The 26,623-nt window shown below is 40.0% G+C and overlaps 1 protein-coding gene across 3 annotated transcripts in view; it reads left to right on the forward strand.

Annotated features, from left to right (window-relative positions):
• Positions 1 to 26,623, forward strand: part of LOC140303956 (calcium-dependent secretion activator 1) — a 628,956-nt gene that overhangs the window by 200,926 nt on the left and 401,407 nt on the right. For all 3 annotated transcript variants that reach the window (XR_011915223.1, XM_072382952.1, XM_072382951.1), the window contains exon 9: positions 7,706 to 7,918. Coding sequence is in view for 2 of the 3 variants with exons in the window: in XM_072382952.1 (XP_072239053.1) it covers positions 7,706 to 7,918 (213 nt within the window). In the remaining variant the exon portion in view is untranslated. The remainder of the gene's footprint in view (positions 1 to 7,705; positions 7,919 to 26,623) is intronic.

Consider the following 26,623-nt stretch of genomic DNA (forward strand, 5'->3'; position numbering starts at 1 on the left):
CAAGCCAGAACTTCTGGACAGGCGCACAAAACCACAAAGCATGTGCATAATCATGCTTTGTGTGTTATCTGTGTAAGGTGAGCAGATGTTTGAGTGTGTTAGACCCATCCTGAGCATCCTTTGTCCTGTATAATGTATAATATATGATTTCATGAGATTCTTCATCAATAAAATTGTTTCTATCAGAGAGAAGATTAATGGAATCCTTCCCATTATTATCACTGATGTATCATCAAGTAGAGCAGCTTTAGAAGTATCTTTCGAACCTGAATTGTATTTAGACAGCTTCTGTCCAGTTGATCTTTCTGAGCTAACAACAGCAATAGTCTCTTCTAAACCATCAACTTGTATGTTAGACCCAATCCCAACCAGACTGTTCAAGGAGGTTTTCCCCTTAATTGACACTTCCATTTTGGATTTGATCAATCGGTCTTTGTTGATAGGATATGTACCTCAGACTTTTAAGGTTGCTGTAATTAAACCTTTACTTAATTAAACTACTCTTGATTCAGAAGTGTTGGCTAATTATCGACCTATATCCAATCTCCCTTTTTTGTGCAAAGTTCTTGAAAAAATAGTTGCAGCTCAACTTTGTGATCATTTACATAGAAATAATCTGTTTGAAGAGTTTCAGTCAGGATTCAGAGTGCATCATAGCACAGAAACGGCACTGGTGAAAGTTACCAATGATCTCCTGTTAGCTTCTGATAGCGGACTTGTTTCTGTGCTTGTCCTGTTGGATCTCAGTGCTGCATTTGATACGATCGATCACAGCATTCTGTTACAGAGACTTGAACATGTTATTGGGATTAAAGGAACTGCATTAGGCTGGTTTAAGTCATATTTATCTGATAGATTCCAGTTTGTTCTTGTAAATGAAGAATCTTCCTCACACGTTGGAGTAAGTCATGGAGTTCCTCAGGGTTCTGTGCTTGGACCGATTCTTTTTACTTTATACATGCTTCCATTAGGTAACATTATCAGACAGCATGGCATAAATTTCCATTGTTATGCTGATGATACTCAGCTGTACTTATCTATGAAACCAGATGAAACCTACAGGTTGGTCAGACTACAAGCCTGTCTTAAAGACATAAAGACCTGGATGACTCAGAACTGTCTGCTTTTAAATTCAGACAAAACTGAAGTTGTTCTCTTTGGACCTGAGCGCTTCAGGGAGAAATTGTCTAGTTATATAGTTACTCTAGATGGTATTTCTTTGGCTTCTAGTTCTACAGTGAGGAACCTTGGAGTTATTTTTGACCAGAATTTATCATTTGACTCACATATAAAACAGGTTTCTAGGACTGCCTTCTTTCACCTTCGTAATATTGCTAAAATCAGGAACATCCTGTCTCAGGGTGATGCAGAGAAACTAGTCCATGCATTTGTTACTTCAAGATTGGACTACTGTAATTCCTTATTATTGGGCTGTCCCACATATTCTCTGAAAAGCCTCCAGCTGATCCAAAATGCTGCAGCCAGAGTTCTGATGAGAACTAACAGGAGAGATCATGTTTCTCCAGTTTTAGCTTCTCTTCATTGGCTCCCTGTTAAATTCAGAATAGAATTTAAGATTCTTCTTCTCACTTATAAAGTTCTTAATGACCGAGCTCCATCATATCTTAAAGATTTAATTGTAAGATATTTTCCTAACAGAGCACTTCGCTCCCAAACTGCAGGTTTACTTGTTGTTCCCAGAGTTTCTAAAAGTAGAATGGGAGGTAGAGCCTTCAGTTATCAGGCCCCTCTCTTGTGGAATAAGCTGCCAGTAAATGTCCGGGAAGCAGACACCCTTTCCACTTTTAAGATTAGGCTTAAAACTTTTCTTTTCGATAAAGCTTATAGTTAGGGATGGCTCAGGTAATCCTGAAACATCCCATAGTTAAGCTGCTATAGGCTTAGACTGCTGGGGGACCTCATCTGTCACACCTTTCCTCACTTTGCTCTCTTTTTCCCCCTGATTAATTTCACAATTGATTTTATGTACATGTGACATTATTGTGATTATTAACCTATGTTTCCCTGTTCCAACAGATATCCTTTGAATGGCGTTATGGTGTTTTTCCCCCCTCTTTTCCCTCTTTTCTGTCTTCTCAAACCCCAGCTGGTCGAGGCGGATGGCCACCCTTCCTGAGTCTGGTTCTGCCAGAGGTTTCTTCCTGTTAAAAGGGAGTCGTTCCTTTCCACAGTTGCCACAGGCACGCTCAGGACGGGAGATTGGACTGAAGACACGTTTCGGTGCAATCTGTTGGTTTCCTTAGCTAGGATATAAATTTTTTTAATTGGCTCTATAAGAATTAATTGGATCATGATTACAATGAATTGAATTCCAATTGGCTTGAATTGGACTATATTACTTAAGTGCCTTGAGATGACAATTGTTGTAATCTGGCGCTATATAAATAAAATTGAATTGAATTGAATTGAATATAATGTGTTTCTGTGAAGAATTTTGTATTGTATGAGCTGTAGGATAGTGTTCAAACATATTTGTGGCCAGAAGTTATGATTAGAACTGATGGATAGATCTGCCTCCCATTTTGAGGATGGTAGAGAAATTGTGTCATCTATCTTTGACAATAATTTATATATTTTTGCAGATGCTTAAAAATTCTGCTACCCTAATGGGGAGTTATCATGGGTGACATTTCCTTTTGAGTCTTTAACAGAAGTGATTGTTGTTTTCTCTTTGTTTATCTTTAGTTGATTGGCTAGGAACCTTCCAGATTTATCGCCATGCTCAAAGTTCTCCAAGCGAAGTCTTTGTGTTTGTTTATCAACAATTTATTTTAATTCAAGTTTAGCTTTTCTTCATTAATTCAGTATGTGTTCCTCTTCAGAGGCACTGTAGGCAACTTCTAATGATTTAATCCTGAGTTATAAGTCTGATATCCTTGAACTTTCCCTCTTTTTCTTATTTGATGAAAAAGAGATTTTTTTTGCCTCTCATAACTGCTTTTCCGGCTTCCCAGAGAATAAACCGGCTTCCCCGGCTTCCTGGCAGGTCATTATTTTCTAAATATACAGACCATTTCCTTTTGAAATAATTAAAATCTCCAACTAGCTGATGGTGTAACTCTGTTATTCTTCAGTGTGATAGAAACTGGAGCGTGATCACTGCCTGAAATATCACTCATCAAGGAACTGCTAACTAAGAAATAATCTATTCTTGAATATGAGTGGTGTACTGGTGTGAGGAAGGTGTATTCTCTAAGAGTTCGGTGGTGGGGAGCGCCAAGCATCACAAAGACCAAGTACTGAGTTTGTCTACTCCTGAGTCAGAAACCATGTTAAAGTCCTCTCCTATGATGTTATCTGAGTGATCGGAGAGTGAAGTGAAAAAATGAGGGGTCATCAACATTTGGACCATATATATTTGCAATGCATAAATTCATATTTTGGATAGCTAAATTAACTATTAGAAATCCACCTTATGGATCTATAACTGTGTTTTTTACGGTGAAATTTACTTGATAAACTCTTAATATCAAAGAGGTAACAATAGGCCTCAAATCTCAGCTCATTAACAGTAAATTTTTAAATTATTAAACAGTTAAATTATTTTCAGTTTTATTTATATTGCACCAAGTCAAAACAATGTAATCTCAAAACTTCAAAGATGTAGTCCAATTGAAGCCAATAAGAATCCAACTAATTCTAATACAATCATACTCCAATCAAATCAAAATCCAATTCATACAGCCCCAAATGCCACGCTAAGAAAACCAACAGATTGCAGTCGAAACACAAGCACAAGGCAACTGTTTTAATGGGAAGAAACCTCTGGCAGAACCAGACTCAGAAGGGTGGCCATCTACCTCAAACGGCTCGGAATTAAGAGGATAGGAAAGCGGGAACAACAAGCCCTATACCACCAGACCGGGTGGTAACTATGGGATGTTTCGGGGTCACTTGAACATCCCATTCTACTTTTAGAAACTCTTGGAACCACAAGTAGACCTGCAGTCTGAGAGAGAATTGCTCTGTGTGGAAAATGTGGCACTATAAGATCTTTAAGATATGATGGAGCTTAGTTATTTCGAACTTTATATGTGAGGAGTAGAATTTTACATTCTATTCTGAATTTAACAGGGAGCCAATGGAGAGAAGCTAAAACTGAAGAAATATGATCTCTGCTGATAGATCTCATCAGAACTTTGGCTGCAGCATTTTGGATCAGCTGGAGGCTTTTCAGTGAATGTTTGGCGCAGCCCAATAATAAAGTATTGTAGTAATTCAAACTTGAAGTAACAAATGCATTTTACTACTCCAACTACTACAACAACAAATGCATATTACTGCACCTCCATCTCTTCAGCAACTCTCCCCAACAGGCTTCTTCTGTCCAGCTGTACATCCACCTCTACAGCAGCTCCCACCGCCTGGCCTCCTCAGTCCAGCTTTACCTCCACCTCTGCAGCAACTCTCACCACTCGCCCTCTTCTCTCTAGCTGCACCCCCACCTCCATCTCTATGATTGATAGCAACATCACTCCTATCGCCATCCCTCGGTTACGACCTCTGTGTCCAACTATAGAGAAGGTTGGAGCTGAGCTCAGAAGTCAGGGAGGGCTTCAGGCCCAGATATAGTCTATCCAATATCAGAAGTTTTTAATTCTCGTCTTCAGAGTTTTGATAAAACAAAGAAAACTCTGTTTCTCCATTATTTTGTCTTAACACGGATGTTTGTTCAGAGGGGTTAGTAAGATATCAAATAAAGACATTAAAAAAAAGATTAAATAAAACAACATTTTCTGAAATGAAATAACATGGATCACTCGTGAATTTTAAATATCTTTCAAATCCAGATGGATATCTGTGACGTTACAAACATAAGAACTAAACAATGTTATTGTCTTGTGCTTAACAGAATGGGTTGCAAAAAACAACAACAGGGAACATCGATTAACAATTGAGATCATATAAATTTTATTTAAAAATGAGTTATTATTTTTGGTTTAACTACTCTGTGTGACTGAGCACGAGATGGCTATGTGGCTCCATAGAATTTTTTTTTCTCTTTTTAATGATTTAATCCTTTTCATACTTCAATCTTGAAAAAGGTGTCAAAATGTAGCCTGATATATATCAATGAAAACCTCAAAGTATAGAGGCATAAAACACATTTAATGCACTTTCAATTATCCAGCTGAGAATGACTCTGAGTAAGATAGTTGATGGAGGTGTGGGGGGTCTGTTTCTCCTTTTGTTAGATGAAAGAGGAAGATCGGTGCCAAGGTATTCCTTTATTTACATGTCCAGGAAGGGAAAAAAAACATTTGGTCTGTCTTAAGAGATTAACTCTACATTTACATGAAAGGGTTCTTTTGTTTATTCACTTGGTTGTTCATACCAGAGCGTTAATGTCCTCCAGATAAATTATGGCAGATAGGTGTCAAGGACTGTGGTGAGGTAGGACCCAGATGCAGCTCTTTTCCAAAAATCAAAAGGTTTATTCCAATACAGGGAGCAAAAAGCAAGAACAAAAGGCGCGGCAGAGCCAGATTCAAAAATACTTAACCGTTGACAAAAAAAGACTATGACAAACAAAACAGAACTATGATTAACGGTGGCAAGACTGTGGTAACAAGACTATGAATAAATACTATGAGCAATGACTATGAATAAACAAAGGAACGTGACTATGAGGCATAACCAGACTTATCTCTCTGTGGCAAGGCATGAAAGGATAGTGAGGATTCTGCAGTGAATGAAAGGAAACCAGGAGACTAAATACTGTGGAGGGAGTGATCAGTCAATGCGGTGCAGCTGTGAACAATGAAGCAGGTGACGTGAGTGAAACTAGGTGGCAGAGGAAAAAACATGACCAGAACAGAACCTGAAAACATGACTAATAAAACATAAACTGTGACATGAACATAGACTGTGACAATAGGGGGTGTCTTGTGGGAGAGCGCACCTTCAAATCATCTCCAAAGGAAATGTAAATAAAGATAATGTCTGTCTCTTACTGGTATGGAAATCCCACATCAGTGTCTTTGAGTCAATATTCCCACACAAAACACAAGACCCAAAAATTAAGTTCCACATTATTCCACTCTTGAGTTTGCTACAGTAGCTATATAGCTAGACAGTTTAATTCATGATGAGCTCAGGTCCAAAGAAAATAACTTCAGTTTCATCTGAATTTAGAAGCAGAAAATTCAGTGTCATGCAGCTCTTTATGTCTTAGAGATATGCCTGTAGTTTAACCAACAGATGGTTCCATCTGGTTTCATAGATAGGTATAGCTGAGGATTATCAGCATAGCTATGGAAATGTATGGAAATTTATGCCATGCTGTCTTATAACGTTACCTAATGGAAGCATGTATAAAGATTAAAAAATTGATTCCAAACATAGAACCCTGCGGAATTCCATGACTTACTCTGATGTGTGAGGAAGATTCTGCATTTACATTAACAAACTGGAATCTGTTGGATGAATATGACTTAAACCAGTCTAATGCAGTTCCTTTATTGCAATAACTAGTTGAAGTCTCTGTAACAGAATGCTGTGATCGATCGTATCAAATGCAGCACTGAGATCCAACAGGACAAGCACAGAAACAAGTCCGCTATCAGAGGCTAAGAGGAGATCATTGGTAACTTTCACCAGTGCAGTTTCTGTGCTATGACGCCCTCTGAATCCTGACTGAAACTTATCAAACAGATTATTTCAATGTAAATGCTCACAAAGTTGAGCTGTAACAATTTTTTCAAGAACTTCAGACATAAAAGGGAGATTGGATATAGGTCGATAATTAGCTGACACTTCTGAATCAAGAGTAGATTTTTTAAGTAAAGGTTTAGTTACAGCAACCTTAAAAGTCTGAGGTACATATCCTGTCAACAAAGACCGATTGATCAAATCCAATATGGAAGTACTGATTAAGGGGAAAACCTCCTTGAACAGTCTGGTTAGGATTGGTTCTAACATACAAGTTGATGGTTTAGAAGAGACTATTGCTGTTGTTAGCTCAGATAGATCAACTGGACAGAAGCTGTCTAAATACAAATCAGGTTCTAAAGATACTTCTAAAGCTGCTGCACTTAATGATACATCAGTGATAATAGTGGGAAGGATTCCATTAATCTTCTCTCTGATTGAAACAATTTAATTGGTGAAGAATCTGGTGAAGTCATCACTACTGACAGTTAAAGGAATACTCAATGGCTCAACAGAGCTAGGATACTTAGTCAGTGCTGAAAAGAAACCTGAGGTTGGCAGTGAAGAAAATGATAATGGAATCTATCTGCTGCTCTTCAACAATTCTGACAGCTCCCACTTCTCTCGGGGTGGTTCTTATGTTACAAATGCCAGTGGTCGTCCAGGATCCCAGTGTCTCAGCCAATAACCAAAACATCTGGTTCCATTCAATTGACAATTGTTAATGCATTAAATTTAGGGTGTTGAATTGAAAAAGCCTCAGAGTATCATTTGTTCTTATCCAATGTATTTAGAAAATAAACACAATGAATATCACGTTAATGTTTTCTATCTCAAATGTAAGCATTCTTAAGAGGAAAACATTATGATTTTTTTAATCATAAAACTTTAAAAAGATTTTTTTGCTTATTATTAGCAACTGCCTTTAGGCTACCTTCTTGTCAATTCTGATAATTTTTGTCAGTGTTGTAATAATGTTGATCTCATTAGCCTCACTCACTTATATCTTTTACTTTTAATGTCTATACTTCAGGCCTAGATGGTGGTCGGACATTCTTCAATGCTGTAAAAGAAGGGGAAACTGTGATCTTTGCCAGTGATGACGAGCAGGACCGTATCTTATGGGTTCAGGCCATGTACAGGGCCACTGGACAGTCCCACAAACCAGTGCCTCCCACCCAGGTCCAGAAACTCAACTCCAGGAGGGTCACAACGCCACAGCTTGATGCACCCATATCTCAATTCTGTAAGTTTTCAACTCTAAAACTTGTCTTTGAGTTGTAACACTACAACAAGGCTTAACTTGATCATCTTACATCTTTTGTGGATGTAACTCTCAAAATGATGTTTCGATTGAAAAAAACCCAGACATTTACAATGAAAAATTTTTTTTGCTGATCACACAAGTTATAAGAAAACAGAAAAATTAGTGACACACTTACTTTTTTTGTTGCTTCGCACTTCTCTTTTTCTCCTGTGTTTCTCACTGTGTTGCTCCATTTTTTGCTCATTGTCTTTGGTATCATCAACATATTCTTTTTTAATTCACACATTAGCTGTGTAATTCAATGGATTTTTTCTGGACACGTATTGCACATGTTCTGAACGGTTAATGTTTCTCTTTGTGCTTCCCTCTTTGTTGTTGAACTGCTATAGTGTTAAAATGTTGGTGACTTCACTTGGTGTCATTATGTTTCTTTATTTGTTCCCTTTTCCTTTTTTCCCACTACTTGTAAACCCTGCTGTCCTTTAGCTGGGTTATACAAAAAGTGATTTTTTTTTCGCTGTTTTACTCTTTACATGTTTTGATTGCCAAAACTCTTCCTCTTTCTCTTTGTGATCTCTCTGACTGGAGACAAAATACAAAAGATTTAATATCTTGCTGCGAACAGAAGTTAATTGCTTTGTCTGTGCTCCTGACATATATGTTGTTAATGAAGCCTTCATGTTCTTTGCATGTCTTTCTCTTCTATGATTGATTTTATTGATGAAAAAGGGTACATTTCATATAAAATGAAAATCAATAAATAGATAAATATAAAAAATCTTTACAGGTCAGATTGTGAAAATATAACTGGATGAGATTTCTAAAAGCCATTTTGTCAATTGGCCAGTAATTCATTGACAGGGCAGCTTTAGTTCAGGAGGAAGAGCAATCATCTACCAAATGGAAGGCTGGTTGCCTTTGACCACACGTCAAAGTGTCCTTGCGCAAGACACAGGTTTCCTATGATGCGTTCATCTGAGCGAGACTGAGAAAATGCCCTGCATAGCCTGTAACACTGTATAGACAATGAAGTGAATGTGGCTTGTGGTGTAAATGTTTCTTCCCTTGTCAACTAGGCTATAATAGGGATATCGATATGCAGAGTCCATTTTATAGCGGTGAATAAGTGAACAAAAGGTATGAATATTCTGAAATTCTCTATTTTATTTATTTATCAAGGTAAGTACACACTTCTTTTTTTGTTGAAGCCAGAATCATCACCCTTTCATGACTAGGCTTAACAATATATGTCAGTGGTTTGTGCTGATATGCATAACAAAACATCAAATTAAAGGAAGACAGGCCAAGGGTAAAAGATGGCAAAAAACACAAGATAAAATAGTAATAAAAGAGTCCAAAAAACAAAACAAATAAAATTACAGTCAACTTCTCACTCTGCGTTGAAGGCCAGGAAGTAAGTGTGCTTTTAAACAAGATTTTAAATCAGTGAGTGAAGAAGCCTGACTGACGTGTATTGGTAAATCATTCCAGTCTTAGGGCTGCAACTGAAAAAGCTCTGTCACCTCTGAGTTTTGTTTTGAGTCTTTGGAAAATATAAAAGCCTCTGGTTAGCCGACCAAAGAGCGAGAGCGAGATAGTACCTATGGGTGCAGCAGTTCTGACATAAAATGGGACGGCATTGAGTAAGGCAAGGCAAGGCAAGTTTGTTTGTAGAGCACAATTCATACACAAAGCAATTCAAAGTGCTTTACAGCTACATAAAATCACAAGAATGCAAATAAAATCATTCCATAAAACATAAAAATAATCATTGATTAATTAAGTTAAAAGCAAAGAGTGCAGATAAAATATTTTCAGTTGTCATATGCACAGCTAAATAGAACCGTTTTCAGCCTGAATTTAAATGTTGTCAGAGTTGATGCCTATCTCACACTAAAGGCAGTGAAACTGAGGGTATGTTAATCAGTTTACTGTAGCAAACAGGACATGAGCGTTGCTACTTTAGTTTTTGATGAGTTCAGAAAAATAACTCTCCCTCGTTCTACGCAAAGTCTGGTTGAATACAGCTTTTCTTTGTAAACCTCATAATGAACCTGGAGCTTTGACTTCCTCCATTTCCATTCGACTCCCTTTTCTGTGGCCTGACTGACTCTTCTTTTCTCCATGGCACCTTTTGCCTACTTTTAACCATTCTAACCTTGACAGGAGCAATGGTATTCAAAACATTTAAGGGACTTGATGTGTAAGAGTTCAACAGATCATCGACATTACAACACGGGGTGTTCTCAAACCTAATCATTGCCATAAACTGTCCCTGTTCTGTCATTTAGGAGTCTTTCCTGGACAACTGCAGACCCAACTGAGGGTGTAACAAACAGGTCAAAGAAAACACAAAAATGATCAGATAAAGCAACATTCATGACATCCACGTTTGAGATAACAACACCCTTTGAAATAAGCACATCAAGAGTGTAGAGATGCACCGATCGCAATCAGCCGATAACGCCCCTATCGGATTTTATCGGAGTTCTCAAAATAGATCAAAGCAGGCCGACAATGCTTTGACTTGACTTTTTGTGTGTGCGCATTGACTGCATGCATTCCCACTTCTCAGACCCAAGTTTCTTTAAGGGGGCATGACAGTCTCTACATTGAAAGGCGGGCAGGCAAGGAGGGAGGGGGAGAGGGAAAAAACCCCATCAACACTGAAAATGGCGTCGCCGGTATGGGAGTTTTACAATGTGTCCAAAAAGGACAGTAAATTTGCAGTTTGCAAGGTGTGTGCAAAGGAGATTCCTCAAGGAGGATTGCTTCAAAAGGGTTTCAACACAACGAACCTGATAAGACATATTAAAGTTTCTCACAACGTGCTGGAGTTTTTAAAGTTGGCTGCTGCTAAGGCAGAGAAACATAAGCAGCATGCAGAAACCCAGACGCCACTAACTCAGCTGACCGTAACAGAGACACATAAACGACAACAACCCTACAGCAACGTCAGCAAGAAAAAAACAGAACTAAATAAAAAGGTAATGGAATTCATATGCCTTGATCATCAGCCGCTTTCTATTGTAGAAGACAGCGGGTTGAAATGCCTCATTAACTGCTTGGATCCATGGTACACGCTGCCGAGTCATAGATATTGGACTGATGTATACCTGCCAGAGCTATACCAAACTATCTACAGTCACATCCAAAGTCTTATGAAGGACGACAATATCGTGCGAATAGGCTTCAAGAGTGACATTTGGAGTTCCAGTGTGAGTCCCATGTCGATACTGCACAGTTTATTGATTCAATTCAATTCAATTCAATTTTATTTATATTCCGCCAGATTACAACAATTGTCATCTCAAGGCACTTAAATAATATAGTCCAATTCAAGCCAATTGGAATTCAATTCATTGCAATCATAATACAATTAATTCATATAGAGCCAATTCAAAAAATAATATCCTAGCTAAGGAAACCAATAGATTGCACCGAAACTTGTCTTCAGTCCAATCTCCCGTCCTGAGCGTGCCTGTGGCGACTGTGGAAAGGAACGACTCCCTTTTAACAGGAAGAAACCTCTGGCAGAACCAGACTCAGGAAGGGTGGCCATCGGCCTCCACCAGCCGGGGTTTGAGAGAACAGAAAAGAGGGAAAAGAGGGGGAAAAAAACACCATAACACCATTCAAAGGATACCTGTTGGAACAGGGAAACACAAGTTAATAACCACAATAATGTCACATGTACATAAAATCATTTGAGAAATTAAACAGGGGGAAAAAAGAGCAAAGTGAGGAAAGGTGTGACAGATGAGGTTCCCCAGCAGTCTAAGCCTATATGGATGTTTCAGGATTACCTGAGCCATCCCTAACTATAAGCTTTATCAAAAAGGAAAGTTTTAAGCCTAATCTTAAAAGTGGAAAGGGACATTTACTGGCAGCTTATTCCACAAGAGAGGGGCCTGATAACTGAAGGCTCTACCTCCCATTCTACTTTTAGAAACTACAACAAGTAAACCTGCAGTTTGGGAGCGAAGTGCTCTGTTAAGAAAATATCTTACAATGAGAGCTTTAAGATATGATGGAGCTCGGTCATTAAGAGCTTTATATGTGAGGAGAAGAATCTTAGGGAATCGCCTATCATTAGGTTAAAAAAATAGGCATGCCTAGAACCCCCCTGAAAAAAAATCGTGAAAAAAAATAAATGTCCGAAGAAATTTGAAAAACCTGTTTGTTAGGCCAATATTTTGATTTTGTTTCGGGCATTTTTGTAATTCAGCCTTTCACTAGGTAAAAAAAGTAAACACCCTTTGCGGAGCAGTGGATGCATGCGAAGAACTTCCCTGAAACAAAATTGCAGAAAAAAAAAGCTAGCATTTTGCTAACAAGCTAAAGTCGTAAAAAGCCCGCTGCCAAGCAGCGGGTGTATATTGTGGCCCCGCTCTGATATATAAAAAAAAAATCCTAAAAAAAAAAAACACAGCCGAAAAGACGTGGAAAAACATGAAAAAAGAAGGCGATTTATTAGTATCTAGAAAAGTTTCCCTTTTCTTTTTATTATTATTCCGCACGCTTTTTCGTCCGTTAATGCGGCTTGAACCGCAACGTGAAGCCACGCATACCATACATCAATACGTGCGTCTCCACGATGCCTCGATGGGCATTACTTTAATTTTTCAAAAGTGTTACCGTGGCAACGCTAGGTGCCGAAAACCGGAAAAAAGGTCGAATATTTGCGCGCTTATCGTTCGACAATAGACTAGACTTTCAAAGACTCAGGCTGATGGGTACTAAGCGCCCGTACAACCTCATAATGCGAATTATTACACTTTTTGAGATTTTGAACTTTGAATTTTTAAAAACATCAAAGTCATTTTGACTTTGGCCGCTTGTTGCTAGGCAACAGGTTGTCGTAGAGACATCATTAATATATTCCACGACTCGCCCAACATATTTACATCTCATGAAGCTGTGATAAAAAATTTTTTGTCGAGTCATCCGAATGCATTTCTATGAGGATTCTGAACATTTTGTTACCACAAAAACGAAAAGAATTAATCTGTTTATTCGGCCCGAACCGAAACTTGCAACCCACGTAATGCATACGTCATTACGTGCGTCTCCATCGTGCCTCGATGGGCCTTACTTGTCTCAATCAAAAGCGTTACCATGGTAATGGTAGAAGCCAGGAAGCGAAGAAATTTAGACGCTTATTGCCTGGCCGAACTTTATCATAGAGACATCATTCGTGCGTTCAAACACTTGGGTCGCTTCGTACTAAATGGTCATTAAACCTCGTTACGCTAGGTGCTCCGGTTTTTGCGATAGCTAAGTTTAAATTTTTAAAAAAGTGTAAATTTGATTTTGGATGCTTGTTGCTAGGCAACAGGTCATTGTAGAAAAATCATTAAAATGTTCCCCAACCCGGGACGCGTTGTACTACAACATATTTCAGTCTCATTATGCTGGCTATTACGGTTTTTGAGAAATTTAACTTTAAAATTTGCCAAACCGTTAACATGAGGCTTGTTACCGTGGCAACACAAATCCTATGCATTCCTAAGGGGGAGCCTAAGAGTGAATGCAATATAACCAGAGCCACCTCAGACATAACAGGCATGCAGGGAGTGTGGTTCATTAACAACCCTTCGCTGAGGGTGTGGTTTATCGGCCATTATTAACCACACGAAACACAACCAGAACCACTTCAGACTGTCAGGTCTCACAGAGGCTTTTAGGTTTTTGTATCTTGTCTTGTCACTTCCTGTTTTATTTTGAAATGAACAACTTCTCTCGTTTCAGATAACTTGCTCTTCCTCCCGTGTCATGTGTCGCATTGTTTTCCCTGATTCCCAAGTTTTTCCACCTGTTCCCCTTGGTCCCTCATGTGTATTTAGTCTGCATCTTCCTGTGTCTCGTTGCCAGTGTGTTGAATTGTCTTTCGAGCGTTCGTCCGCTAGCCAAAGTGACCAAAGCCTAAGTATCAAAGATCTTGTTTATTAATGATTTCCTCCTTGAGAGTGATTTTCTGTTGTAAGATTTTCCATAGCCATAGATTTAGCCAAGTGAAGTTTTGTTTAGTCTTTGTCATTTATTCAGTAGTATCTCCGGTAGAGGAGTGTCTTTGATTTATAATTGTAACTTTCATAGCAACTCCATTAGAAGGAGTCTCCTTTTGTTTATTGATTTTGTTAAATTTCTATAGAGCCTCCGACGGTTCGGAGAGGGATAAGTTTATTTGTAAGATTTATATAACCTTTTGTTTTTTCCTCTGAGCGTGGAGAGAACTTTCTTTTGATAAGTTTTATAGTCTCACTCTTCTCCCCATAGGTATCGAGAAGAGTGAGCACTACAACCCCAAAGCAAAGCATTAAGAGGGCAGAAATGGGCAGTAGGGCAGGCCCATATCAAAACTTCCAGAAATTTTCGAGTTATTATTATTATCAATAGAGCCCAAGCTGCAAGGCAGCGAAGCCCTATTGTATTCCTTGGCATTACTATTATTGTTATTAGGCCTTTCGCATGCATGAAAACTCAAGAATTTTGGCATGCGTGTCAGGCCTCGTGTACACTACGTCATAGTGAAGTTGCTTCCGAGGGACTCTGCAGCTCCCCCTACTGATTCACTAAATACACGTCACGTCAGGGTTAGTTTTGTGTAGCCGGAAGAAATTCGCTGCACGCCTTCATCATGCCCAGATGCACAAAACACCCTTGGACTTTATGGCGCCGGATCAACTGCAAGTTGCAACTGCTAGGGGAGCTCATCTGTCACACCTTTCCTCACTTTGCTGTTTAATTTCTCAATTGATTTTATGTACATGTGACATTATTGTGGTTATTAACTTGTGTTTCCCTGTTCCAACAGATATCCTTTGAATGGTGTTATGGTGTTTTTCCCCCCTCTTTTCTGTCTTCTCAAACCCCAGCTGGTCGAGGCGGATGGCCACCATTCCTGGTTCTGGTTCTGCCAGAGGTTTCTTCCTGTTGAAAGGGAGTCGTTCCTTTCCACAGTCGCCACAGGCACGCTCAGGATGGGAGATTGGACTGAAGACCAGTTTCGGTGCAATCTGTTGGTTTCCTTAGCTAGGATATTATTTTTTTAATTGACTCCATATGAATGAATTGGATTATGATTACAATAAATTGAATTCCAATTGGCTTGAATTGGACTATATTATTTAAGTGCCTTGAGATGACAATTGTTGTAATTTGGCGCTATATAAATAAAATTTAATTGAATTTAATTGAATTTAATTGAAGTCGGCCATTTTGAGTTGAACTTGCAAATTGGTGCCATTTTGCCTTTTTCCACACCTCGTATTGATCCAACTCCTCCTACAGATTTCATGTTGATGGCTGCAAACTTCAAACTTGGTGTGCTTACTCTTCATCCATGGTGGATTAAAAGTTGTGATCAGATTTTCCAAATTGTAAAAGGTATGTCCTTGGCAGACCCTCAAACTTTGACGACTCGCCACAAAACACAAAGTCACTCATACCTTTTGCATACATTGTCCGATCTTCACCAAACTTCATAGGGTTGCTGGGGACTCTACCCTGAGTGCATACATATGCACATACTGTAACTCACCTATAGTGCCACCTGCTGGTGGTTGGAAATGTCACTGTGTTTCCATACCTCACATATGATCGAACTTCAACTACAGATTTAATGTTAACAGCTTCAAACTTGGTCAGGTTACTCTTAAGCCATGGGGGATTAAAAGTTAGGAGAATTTCTTCCAAAGTCTGAAAGTTGTGTCCGTGGCAGACCCTCAAACTTTGAGGACTCGCTACTGCTCGCCACAAAACACAGTGACTTATAACTTTTTCATACATTGTCCAATCTTCACCAAACTTTATTTGGCCTCCACCCAAAACGCATACATATACCAGGCGGTACAACACCTGGCTGGGATTCTCACATCCTGCTCTACACTTGACGGATGGCTGTGCGATGCGCAGCGGACACAGTTCAGCACATACCCCGATGTGCACACCTGCAAGGCCCCGTGCGTGGCTGCTTGCAGCTTTAATTTTAGAATTGAATTCCTTTTTCCAAAAGAAAACTAAGGTTTATAGTTTACAACTTGTATCACACTGAGAGTGAAATGTTTACTGTTGTCTGTGTTGTTGTCCACATGGGGGGGGGGGGGGGGGGGGGGGGGGGGGGTCACATTAGACCAAACATTTCAAGGACAGCAGTGAGTTCTTTAGCTTGCTTGTTATGGCCTACATCCACGTGTACATTCAAGTCCCCTGTTATGACTAAACAATCAAAAGCAGTGCACACAACTGAAAGTAATTCAGCAAAATCATCAATAAAACAATTCTGAGGTCGTTTGTAAATGGTGATATAAAGTATGGAAGATAGTTTTATCTCCATTTTGAATGGCACATACTCAAATGATGAAAAAACTAGGGATGTCCCGATCCGATCACGTCGTTTCAGACTTGATCGAAATCAGATGTTGCATCCCGATCAGTGATGGATATAAATTTTATTCTTATTAGTTTGATCAACGCTATACATTTCAAGCTTATTATTAGACATAAAATCCCCAGTAGAAGTCTCTCACCTCCGTATAATGCATGAATGGATCATGAAATTTTACTGCCGTAAAGCGCAGCAGAATATGACACCAGTTTAATTGGGAGGCGCACATGTCTGCTGTTTGACGATGCTTCACAGGGGATGAGACAAACATTGCAATAGCAAACTGCTCTCCATGCAAGCTGGGTATTTCCAGGGGGGTTAAGGACAAATCTGCGTTTGACATGACAAACCTCATTCAACACCTTAAAAACAAACATCCACAACAATACGCAGAATTCACTCAAGCAACACAGTCCAAGATCATTCAGCCCATTCCACAAGAAACATTCAAGCGCAAGGAAAAAATGCCCCGCGACAGTGAAAAGGCACAAGGAACTATCGCAAAGATAGCCCAAATGATAGCACTCAGTGATAGGCCATTGGCATTTGTAGAAGACCCAGGCTTTATTACTTTGTTGGATTTCTTGGAGCCCCGTTTTGACACGCCTTCTCGCCTCTATTTCACAGAGAAAACTCTGCCAGCTCTCGACAAACTTATTCTCTCGTTATCAGACGTGCCCTTTATTTTGTTCACCACAGATGTCTGGAGTTCGTATGTGGCTCTGATGTCCTTATTAAGCCTTACAGCTCAGTGAGCCGACTCTAGTTTTGTTTTAGGCCGTGCGACCCTGCATGCCCAGGAATTTCGCGGATCCCACACAGCAGAGCGCATCAAACAGACCATGGAAAAAATGCTCAACAACTGGGGCATCAACAAGCTATGTAATTTTGCGCAACAACGCCGCTAATATTAAGAAAGCTATGGGTGAGAGTGTGGGCTGTGTCGCACATTCTTGCCAACTTTGCGTGCATGAGGGCTTGCTTTCCCAACACAGCGTAATAGACACCCTGGCTACAGTGAGGAAGATTGTAGGTCACTTCAAACACTCGCCTCTGGCTTACTCTCAAATCCAAGACATCCAAATGGATTTGAACATGGAAATAAAACACCTACAACAAGATGTCCAGGTGAGATTCATCTCAACAATTTATGTTATACTCTCTGCACCATTTTCTTTCTGTCGTACAACTCCTTATTGTAGTTTACACAAAACTAAACAAACCTTATTATATTATGCACAGACTAGGTGGAATACTAGCCTCTACATGCTGCAGAGCCTACTGGAACAAAAACGGCATCTCAGCGTCTATGCCACTGAGCACACTCTACCAGCAGTACTGGCAGCTAACCAGTGGGACCTCATGAAGAAGGTTGCAGATGTGCTAGTCCCCTTTGAAGAGTTGACCAGGTCGGTTAGCAGAGAAGATGCAACTGTAGCTGATGTGATCCCAGCCATAACATGTATTGTATTGATATTAGGCTACATTTATTGATATTGTTTGCAACGAACCATCATCCCATGTACTCAGTGGTTCATTTGTTAGTCCTCAGACGTATTCTTTCTCGTGAGGAGGAAGATGACCATGGAATCAAGACCATGAAGAGAACCCTCTTGGAGGCAGTGGAGAAGCTCTTTGCTGATATTGAAACTTTGCCCCTCTTCTCCATAGCCACTCTACTAGATCCCAGATACAAAGATGGGCAATTATAGTAAAATTTAAGTCCATCATTTGTACACCATAAAACGTTGATATACAGTAAAATCCTTACCAGGTAGTATTAAGTCAGTAAATATTGTTTTTATTGACTTTAGTTTTGGGTCTATAGTTAGATTTTTATTTCTTCATTAAGACTTCACGATTAAGGCAGTTGCAAGGCTGTGCTATGTTTTGTCTCTTACGGTGTTGTATATTTTTTCTATTTAATTTTCAGGTTCTTCACAAAGTCAGACTAGTTGACGCATGCAAGGGAACACCTCACCCAGGAGGAGGTGAAGACAGAGGAGAAGAGGGCTGCCAGTTCAGAGGAAGCAGGGGCTGCAGCCAGCCCTGAGAGCAAGGCACCACGGCTTGATGCGTGCAACACCCTGGAGAGTGCCTTTGAGGAAATTCTACAAGAGAGACAATCTCAGGCCCGGTCCGTGAGTAGTACCTCAGCAGAAGTGCAGGTCTGCACCTACTTCTCCAAACAAACCATCCCTAAAAGAGATGACCCACTTCACAACTGGAAAGAATGTGGTACTCAGTTCCCTGCTATGCCTGCACTTGCAGTCCAGTATCTCTGTGCCCCTTGCAGCTCTGTAGAGAGTGAGAGACTCTTTAGTTCTGTCAAATATCCTTGATGAGAATAGAAACAGGCGCAAATCAGAAAAGGTAGAGATGTTAGTTTTCATCAAGAAAAACTAATTTTATTATTTAAGCCACAAGAGAATTAAGAGTGCAGTTCTGAAAGCACATTACTGGCCTTACTTTATGACACTGTTGCACTTTCATTTAATAAGCACTTTGCTTATTTGTTTACATGCCTGCTGGGTATTTTAAGTATTTTAAGCTGCTATTTTTATTCAATTCAAATTTTGCACTATTATTTCTTATTCAAGTTACCTCAAAGAAAAGTGCACTGTTAAAGTATTAAATAATAGAATAAAATTAAAACTGGGGACAACCTGTTTATGTTGCATTTGTGCATTTTTTAAAATGTGTTACGAAAGTATCGGATCGGGACTTGTTATCGGCAGATACTAAAAATCAGATGACTCGGATCGGATCGGGGCCAAAAAAACCTGATCGGGACATCTCTAGAAAAAAAACCCAAATTATAATTTGTGGGTGGGTATATTGTCCCTGAACATGGCACAAACACCCCCACCCCTCTGGTTTTCTCATGTTTCAGACACAAAATTTAAGTGAGGTGGACTAGACTCAATCAGGACTGCATCAGCTGTGTTTTTGTCGAGCCATGTCTCAGTTAAAAACATAAAATCAAGATTGTGAGAGGAAATAAAACTATTAATTAAAAATTATTTGTTACTTAAAGATCTGACATTCAGTACTGCGTGTTTGAGATTAGCTAGAGTTGAACTGGACGCTGTGTTCTTGCAGGGGATATGGATAATATTTCTCTGATTGGACAGTCTGACTGTCCCTCTCTTCACTCCATCCCTGGACCTCTGGTTGAGATGGGGTTTACCAAAACAGAGGCACTTAGTGTCCTAGACAACGGCATTGAGCTGTTGAAATAACAGCTGTGGGCACCAATGGTGGGAGCCGGGCTGGGGGTGCTTTGGTCAGTGGAGTAAGCTGAGAAGGGAGAGGGGCTCGATGCTTTTTCGAGGATAGAATTCTTGACCATGTTTGGCGTGAGAGGAACCATTTTAATTCCTGATTTCACCAAGCTTTCAAGGTGATCAGGAAGTCTCATGGGTAACAAAGTCAGTCATCTATCCATTTTCTATACCCGCTTAATCCAGTTGTTAGTTGTTGTGAGGGAGCTGGAGCCTTACCCAGTTGTCAATGGGTGAGAGGCAAGGTACTCCCTGGACAGGCCATACAGAGACAAACGAGACAAACAGCCATGCATGCTCACACTCACTCCTAGGGACAATTAAGAGACACCAAGTAACCTAACATGCATGTTTTTTGGCAGTATGAGGAAGCTGGAGTACCCGTAGAGATCCCACGCATACACTGGGAGAACATACAAACCCCACACAGAGGGCTGCAACTGAAAAAGCCGGGAATTAAACCTAGAGTCGACAGTGACGGGCTAACCACCACGCAGCCCTCTGACAGTCATCCGAGTACAAATTATTGTGTTTCCTGAAGATAGGGCCAAGTGGAAGCTGGTAGAGAGAAAATAAAAGAGGTACGACCTAAACCAGTTGAGAATTGAATCAGTGATACCTACCCACTGCTCTTGCCTGGAAATGAGGATCTCATGATCTATAGTGTCAAAAGCAGCTGCCAAGTCCAACAGCACATATAAGGCACAGTCACCATTGCTAAAGTCCATTGCTCAAAAAAAATATCCTGAACAGAGTAGATTCAGTGCTGGGGTGAAACCAAGACTGAAACACTTCCAGAGCTGCATGTTCATACAGGAAGGACTTCAGAATCTTTTCCAGGAGTTTGGGCAAAAAAGGTAGCTTAGAGACAGGAAAAAGTATAAAGAGGAGTCCAGCCACAATTTTTTTCAGCAGGAGTTGCACAACTACATGTTTAAAAGATTTTGGTACCACAGTGGATATTGGACAACTACTAACAATAGTGAGAATGGAGGGAAGAGAAGACCTTCTTAAGAAGTCTAGGAGGGACAACAGCCAAAGGGGATCCAGGGGATTTCATACTTAAAAACAGCTGCTCTAAAACAGAGAGGGATACACGCTCAAGGTGGTCAAACACAGATACACAGGGAATTAAAATAGATGGATCAGAAAAATTGGTAAAATGGGGGCCCTAGTGCTTATTACCTTGTTTAGAAAGAAGAGATGAAATTAATCACAAGCTTAACTATAAGGTTTCAGACGGACAGGTTAATGCACATTTATAACAGAGTAATAGAGCTCAGTGTTCAAACACTAACCTTTTCTCAACATTTCAAAAGAAACCTGCAACCTGTCCTCTTCTATTTCTGTTCAGCTCGCATGCAATCCCGTCTAATGGTACAGGTTTTTAACCAAGGCTCTGATCTGGGTTTTGGTTTTACATTTTTATGAGACCAGAACTGTTTGGCAGGCAGAATTCAATTTCACTAATAGCTCCTCCATATTGAAAGACACTGTAGGCTGAGACTTGCCTTCATAGGTAAAAGCAACTCTGAAGTGAACAGCAGTGAAAGGTTTAAGAGCATGGAGGCGTTGCGCTAGAGTGCACGGTTTGATAATTTGACAAAGTGGAACAAAATCAAATAACACAGGAGTATAGTCTGAAAACACAGCATTAACGATTCCCAGATTACAGATAAATAAGAACAGATAAATCACAGGATAAAACAAGGTCCAATATGTGCCCACGTTCCTGAGTAGGAGCATTTACAGACTGGATTCAATTAAAGGAGTTCACCAAATGTAAAAAGTCCTACACCAGAGGACAGCAAACATGAATATGAAAATAATCATATCTTGGCGTGAATTCTGGCAAACAATCTTAGAAGTCACTTAAAAAGTCATTGTCATATTTTTGGAGGACAATAAATCACTGTGCAGAGCAGCACAGCACAGGAAAGGGAGACAACTCAAAATTAAACTGTTTAAAGCTGAAGAAAGTGTCCAGAGGGGAAAGCTGTTTACAATCAAAGTTTGATTTGAAGACAGACGCTAAACCTCCACCACGACCAAAGGACCGTGGGGGAATTAAAATACTGGCAACAGCTCAGAGAAGGCACTTGACTCACCAGGAGACATCCAGGTTTCAGTGATGCAAAGGAAATCCAATTGATGATCAGCGAAGAATTTCTTCAGGATGAAAGTTTTGTTCATCACGGATCTGGTGTTCACCAGACCCATCCTGATAGGAGCCTAGTTTGAAACAGCAGCAGCATCCTTTGGTGGAATGAAAACATTTTGATTGATAATGAAAGTTAGTAACAGAAACCCATGAATTCACTTTTTAATCTGTCAAATATCAAATGTGCCAAAACAGCTTTGGATTCAAAGAAATTACTGCAGGCCAATACACTCAATAGATAAAGAAATATCTTTGATTTGTGTTCATGAGCTTACTGAGCTAGCTGTTTTTGACACAACCACTGGAGTCCCACTGAGTCTCTGTAGCTGGTAATTACCAAGTTAAAAGTGCAAGGCCATGAATAATACAGTGTGTTTTCTGCACAATTAAATCAGGCACCAATCACTCAATGTTACCAAATAACGACGTGCCAGTTCACACCTGGATCAGTGAAATGAATAATATGCCATCATGTCACTCCCACAGACTTGGCTTTTGAACCCCAAACCATAGCAGGCTACATTAAAACAATGTGACAACAAAGACTTAATTAAAAGCTTTGCTTTGTACTGCTAAAAAGGGAATTGAGCTTCACAGTTTACTCTTTTTCTTGTATTCTGCATTGACAGTTTAATTTTTTTGACACAAAAAAATTAGACTATGTGGTGGAAAAAATAATAATGATTATCCAAGCACTGTTAAGGTGAAAAACACTGAGGCAGGTTTATTGAACAGTTCTTGTACGAGAGAGCAAAACTTCAACACAGAGCACCTGTGTCAGAGTGTAGCTCTGACTTACAGTTTCAGTGCATGTCGTATTATACCCGTACACAGGAGAAGAAAAAAATACGTATCAGACAATGCAAGCTAACGTCTTCTTATCTCCTTATGAACTGGACGGCCTTCTGGACTGCACAAACCAAAATGAACAATGAAATACAGAATTGTTTGATTGGAAACATCTTATCTCTCTAGTGCCTGAGAAAGGGAGACCAAGTTTCACAAGTAACAAAAGAAATATTGTACTGTACATCTGGTGCATCTAATGCCTGGGAATGAAAATCAAGTCTTTAAGCATGATGAGGCAAGTATAAGGCTAAATAAAATTTTCCATTACAGACTACAACTAAGGTGCAGCTTAAGTAAAAAAAACTTTTGGGGAGGCTATTTGTTCTGTGATTTTCATTTTTTGTTTGTTTACCGTATTCTATTTTGTTCTGGGGTTATTATTTTTCTTTTCCTTATTGTATCATAATGTTATTCTGTGCATGAGTTGATGTGAAAGCCATGCACATGTGATTTACTCCATTTTTGCTGTCTTAAAATTTGTTCTAAAATAACAATCAGCAGTAACAAAATTAGTCACTGATAACATATCTTATTCCATTTCCTGCACTTAAGCTCACTGCCTAAGTTACATGTAATGTACATACATTTTCACAAGATAAATGCAGTAGACAATTGGTTATCTTCCATTCCAGAACATAGGTGTGCTGCACTCATCCTGGTTAATATTAAAATCATCTTAGATTTTGATCTCTTTGATCCCCCCGCCCCCTGTCCTTGATCTGCATTTGACTTAAAGTGGACATATTATGCAAAAATCCCTTTTCCAGCTTTTCTACACTAATATATTTGAATTAGGGGTGCATACTCCCCCCAGTGTTAAAAACAACAACCGCGTCCATTTTGCTTGCGCTGCTGCGGCCACTTCCTCCCTCATGTCTGAGCAAACCAGTCAGATTCCGCTCCCCTACCTACGGACGAATTTTCTCATCCAGACGCACTTCCTGAACTCTCCAGCAGTGGCCAGCACCCAGTCTCCACCCACCACGCCCAACAGGTTATAAAAGAGCAAATCTTAGGCGAGGCGCCCATATTTCATTCATGGCAGGGAAGAAAAATGGTTAGCAGTATGGCGTATTTGAGAGTTAAGCATGTAAGTTGCTCTGTTGTTGGCTGCAGTGACCAGCACAAGACCCTGCATAAGACTCCGTCTTAGAGGACCTACGACGGGAGCGGATAAAATTTATTTTTGACGGCGAAGTTCCGGCCACGGTTGGCAAAAACCTATTTGTGTGTGCCAACCATTTTGACAAGGACTGCTTCTTCAATTTGGGTCAGTACAATGCAGGACTGGCAGCAAAACTTTACCTAAAAAATTGATTGATACCGACCATCCATGGAGAAAGGACAGACGATGTAAGTGTGCTTTGTGTTTCTTTTGTCTGATTACCACAAGCTAATGCTAACCGCTAGTTAGTTAGTTGAACACACAGCCCTTAGTTGCATGCAAGACAAGGCACTGCTGCCATCCACGTTAAGAGGCCTCTAAGATTCACGACAAGTTAAAGCATCTTTTTATCTCTGTTAACAAAACGTATATAACAAACTAATCAAACAAAACCGAGGACGGCACGTTCGGAAGTTGGGCGGAAGAAGGGGGGCGGAGTGAGCAGCAGCCAGCAGCAGCTCATTTTTATTTAAAGAGATAGACAAGCGCAGAGTGCTACAGACAGTGTACAGAGAGGGCTGCTGTGCTTGATCCTTGAGGAATTTGAACAAATGATTTCACAGACATGTCATTAAGGTGCCTGGGACCTGTGTGAACTGGTGGAAAAGGGGTCTAAACGTCCTCCTTTAAGACTACTCAACTCACAAAGCTGGAAAAAGAACTCAATTTCATTGACATTAAAAAATGTGCCAAACAATTCAATTGCCATGCCTCCTAAGGTCTAAGTAGTAGGTCCACTACCCCCATCAGCTTCACTGTTCACTGTCATTAATGCCCACTGTTACCCCACCAGCAGCCTCCAACACTTGTCTTGCATTCACTTGTAGCCTGCTGTTGCCTCCACTCTATCCGTCTTAGCTCAATGTCGTCATCAGAATTCAATGTTAGACTCTAATCTAAGCCCATGCACGGATAGCCATTGTCCTTCACCAAACCTGCTTGCTCTAGCCTGCCTCACACATCTGATCTATAATAAACTCACATCTTGCTTCATATCCAACATTAGTTTTGCCAAAACTACTTTGTACAATAACAAGCTTAACTCCACACTCTTGAATAGGTTTTAGCAGTTAAAACATTACTTAGTCCTCCTCAGCCTCATCCTGCTGCAGGCATCTCTGCTGGCAGCTTTGCCTCTCTTTATGGAGAAGGCAGTGGCAGTCAGAAGTCAGTTCTCTGTTTCACTAATGGTGTTTTTCCATGACAGCTTAGCATGATTAACTTGGCATTGCTCTTCCCTACCACACTTTCCTCTGCAGATAGTATCCCATTAATGTGGGTGGATCAGCTGTTCATTATTGCAGTGTGCATAAAAGTTGAGGTCAAACAGACAAAACACAAAAACCCTGTGTATATTTTTGTTTTATAGATCTTTTTTTATTCATAATCTATGAGACAAATTAGATATGTCTGGTTTATGCTTTAAATTGTGTCGAACTTTCTAAAAACTTCACAGAACAAAATTTGTGTTGATTTATTTTCTGCGACAGACAGACAGTTTCTAATGCTCACCAGAGATACTTTTCTAGATACACTTTTAGATACACTCTGACCTCTCACCAGCCTGCGGTGTCTCCACATTACCATATTGCACTGGCTTGGCTCGCTTGGAACCTCAGCTGTAGTAGTACTTTAAAAAAAAAGATAATAACAGTAATCAGTATCAGTTATGTAGTACTACTTAAAATGGAAAACCGATTTAAAAAAAACAACAAAAAAAAACTGAACCATACGCTATACTAGAAAAATGCAATAAAAGATAACTCCCCTTCTATGATTAAAGGTGCACAACGTTGCCTGGCTAGCTTCCCCTTTTAAGAAAAGGGCCCTCTATCTTTGCCAGTTAATGGTTAATAACTTTCCTTGTCACCCCTCTCAGTTAGAGCAATTGATCGAAACTCTTGACATGCAGAAATCCTACTACATGCCTGCTACATGTTATACCTACATGTGTCATTGGCTTTTGTAATGTTTTCGACTTTGTTCAAAGAGATAAATACACTATGTTGCCGAAAGTATTCACTCACCCACTCAAATAATTAAATCCAGGTGTTCCAATCTCTTCCATGGCCACAGTTGTATAAATTCAAGCACCTCGGCATGCAGACTGCTTCTACAAACATTTGTGAAAGAATGGCTTGCTTTCAGGAGCTCAGTGAATTCCAGCGTGGTACCATGATAGGATGCCACCTGTGCAACCAGTCATGAAATATTCCACAGTCAACAGTCAGTGGTATTACAACAAAGTGGAAGCTATTGGGAATGACAGCAACTCCACCACAAAGTGGTAGGCCACATAAAATGACAGAGTGGGGTCAGAGGATGCTGAGGTGCAGAGTTTGCCGACTTTCTGCAGACTCAGTCGCTACTGGCTTCCAAACTTCATGTGGCCTTCAGATTAGTTCAAGAGCAGTTCACAGAGAGCTTCATGGAATGGGTTTCCATGGCTGAGAAGCTGCATCCAAGCCATACATCACCAAGTGCAATGCAAAACGTCGGATGCAGTGGTGTAAAACACGCCACCACTGGACTCTAGAGCAGTGGTTCTCTGGAGTGAAGAATCACACTTCTACATATGGTAATCGGATGGAGGAGAACGGTACTTGTCTGACTGCATTGTGCCCAGTGTAAAGTTTGGCGGAGGTGGGGTTATGGTGTGGGGTTGTTTTTCAGGAGCTGGGCTTGGCCCCTTAGTTCCAGTGAAAGGAACTCTGAATGTTTCAGCATACCAAGAGATTTTGGACCATTTCATGCTCCCAACTTTGTGGAAACAGTTTGGGGATGGCCTTCCTGTTCCAACATGACTGCGCACCAGTGCACAAAGTAAGGTCCATAA

This window comes from Leuresthes tenuis, unplaced genomic scaffold (assembly GCF_036924035.1).
Source record: "Leuresthes tenuis unplaced genomic scaffold, fLeuTen1.0.hap1 SCAF_3, whole genome shotgun sequence".
In the NCBI taxonomy this organism is placed as follows: domain Eukaryota; kingdom Metazoa; phylum Chordata; class Actinopteri; order Atheriniformes; family Atherinopsidae; genus Leuresthes; species Leuresthes tenuis.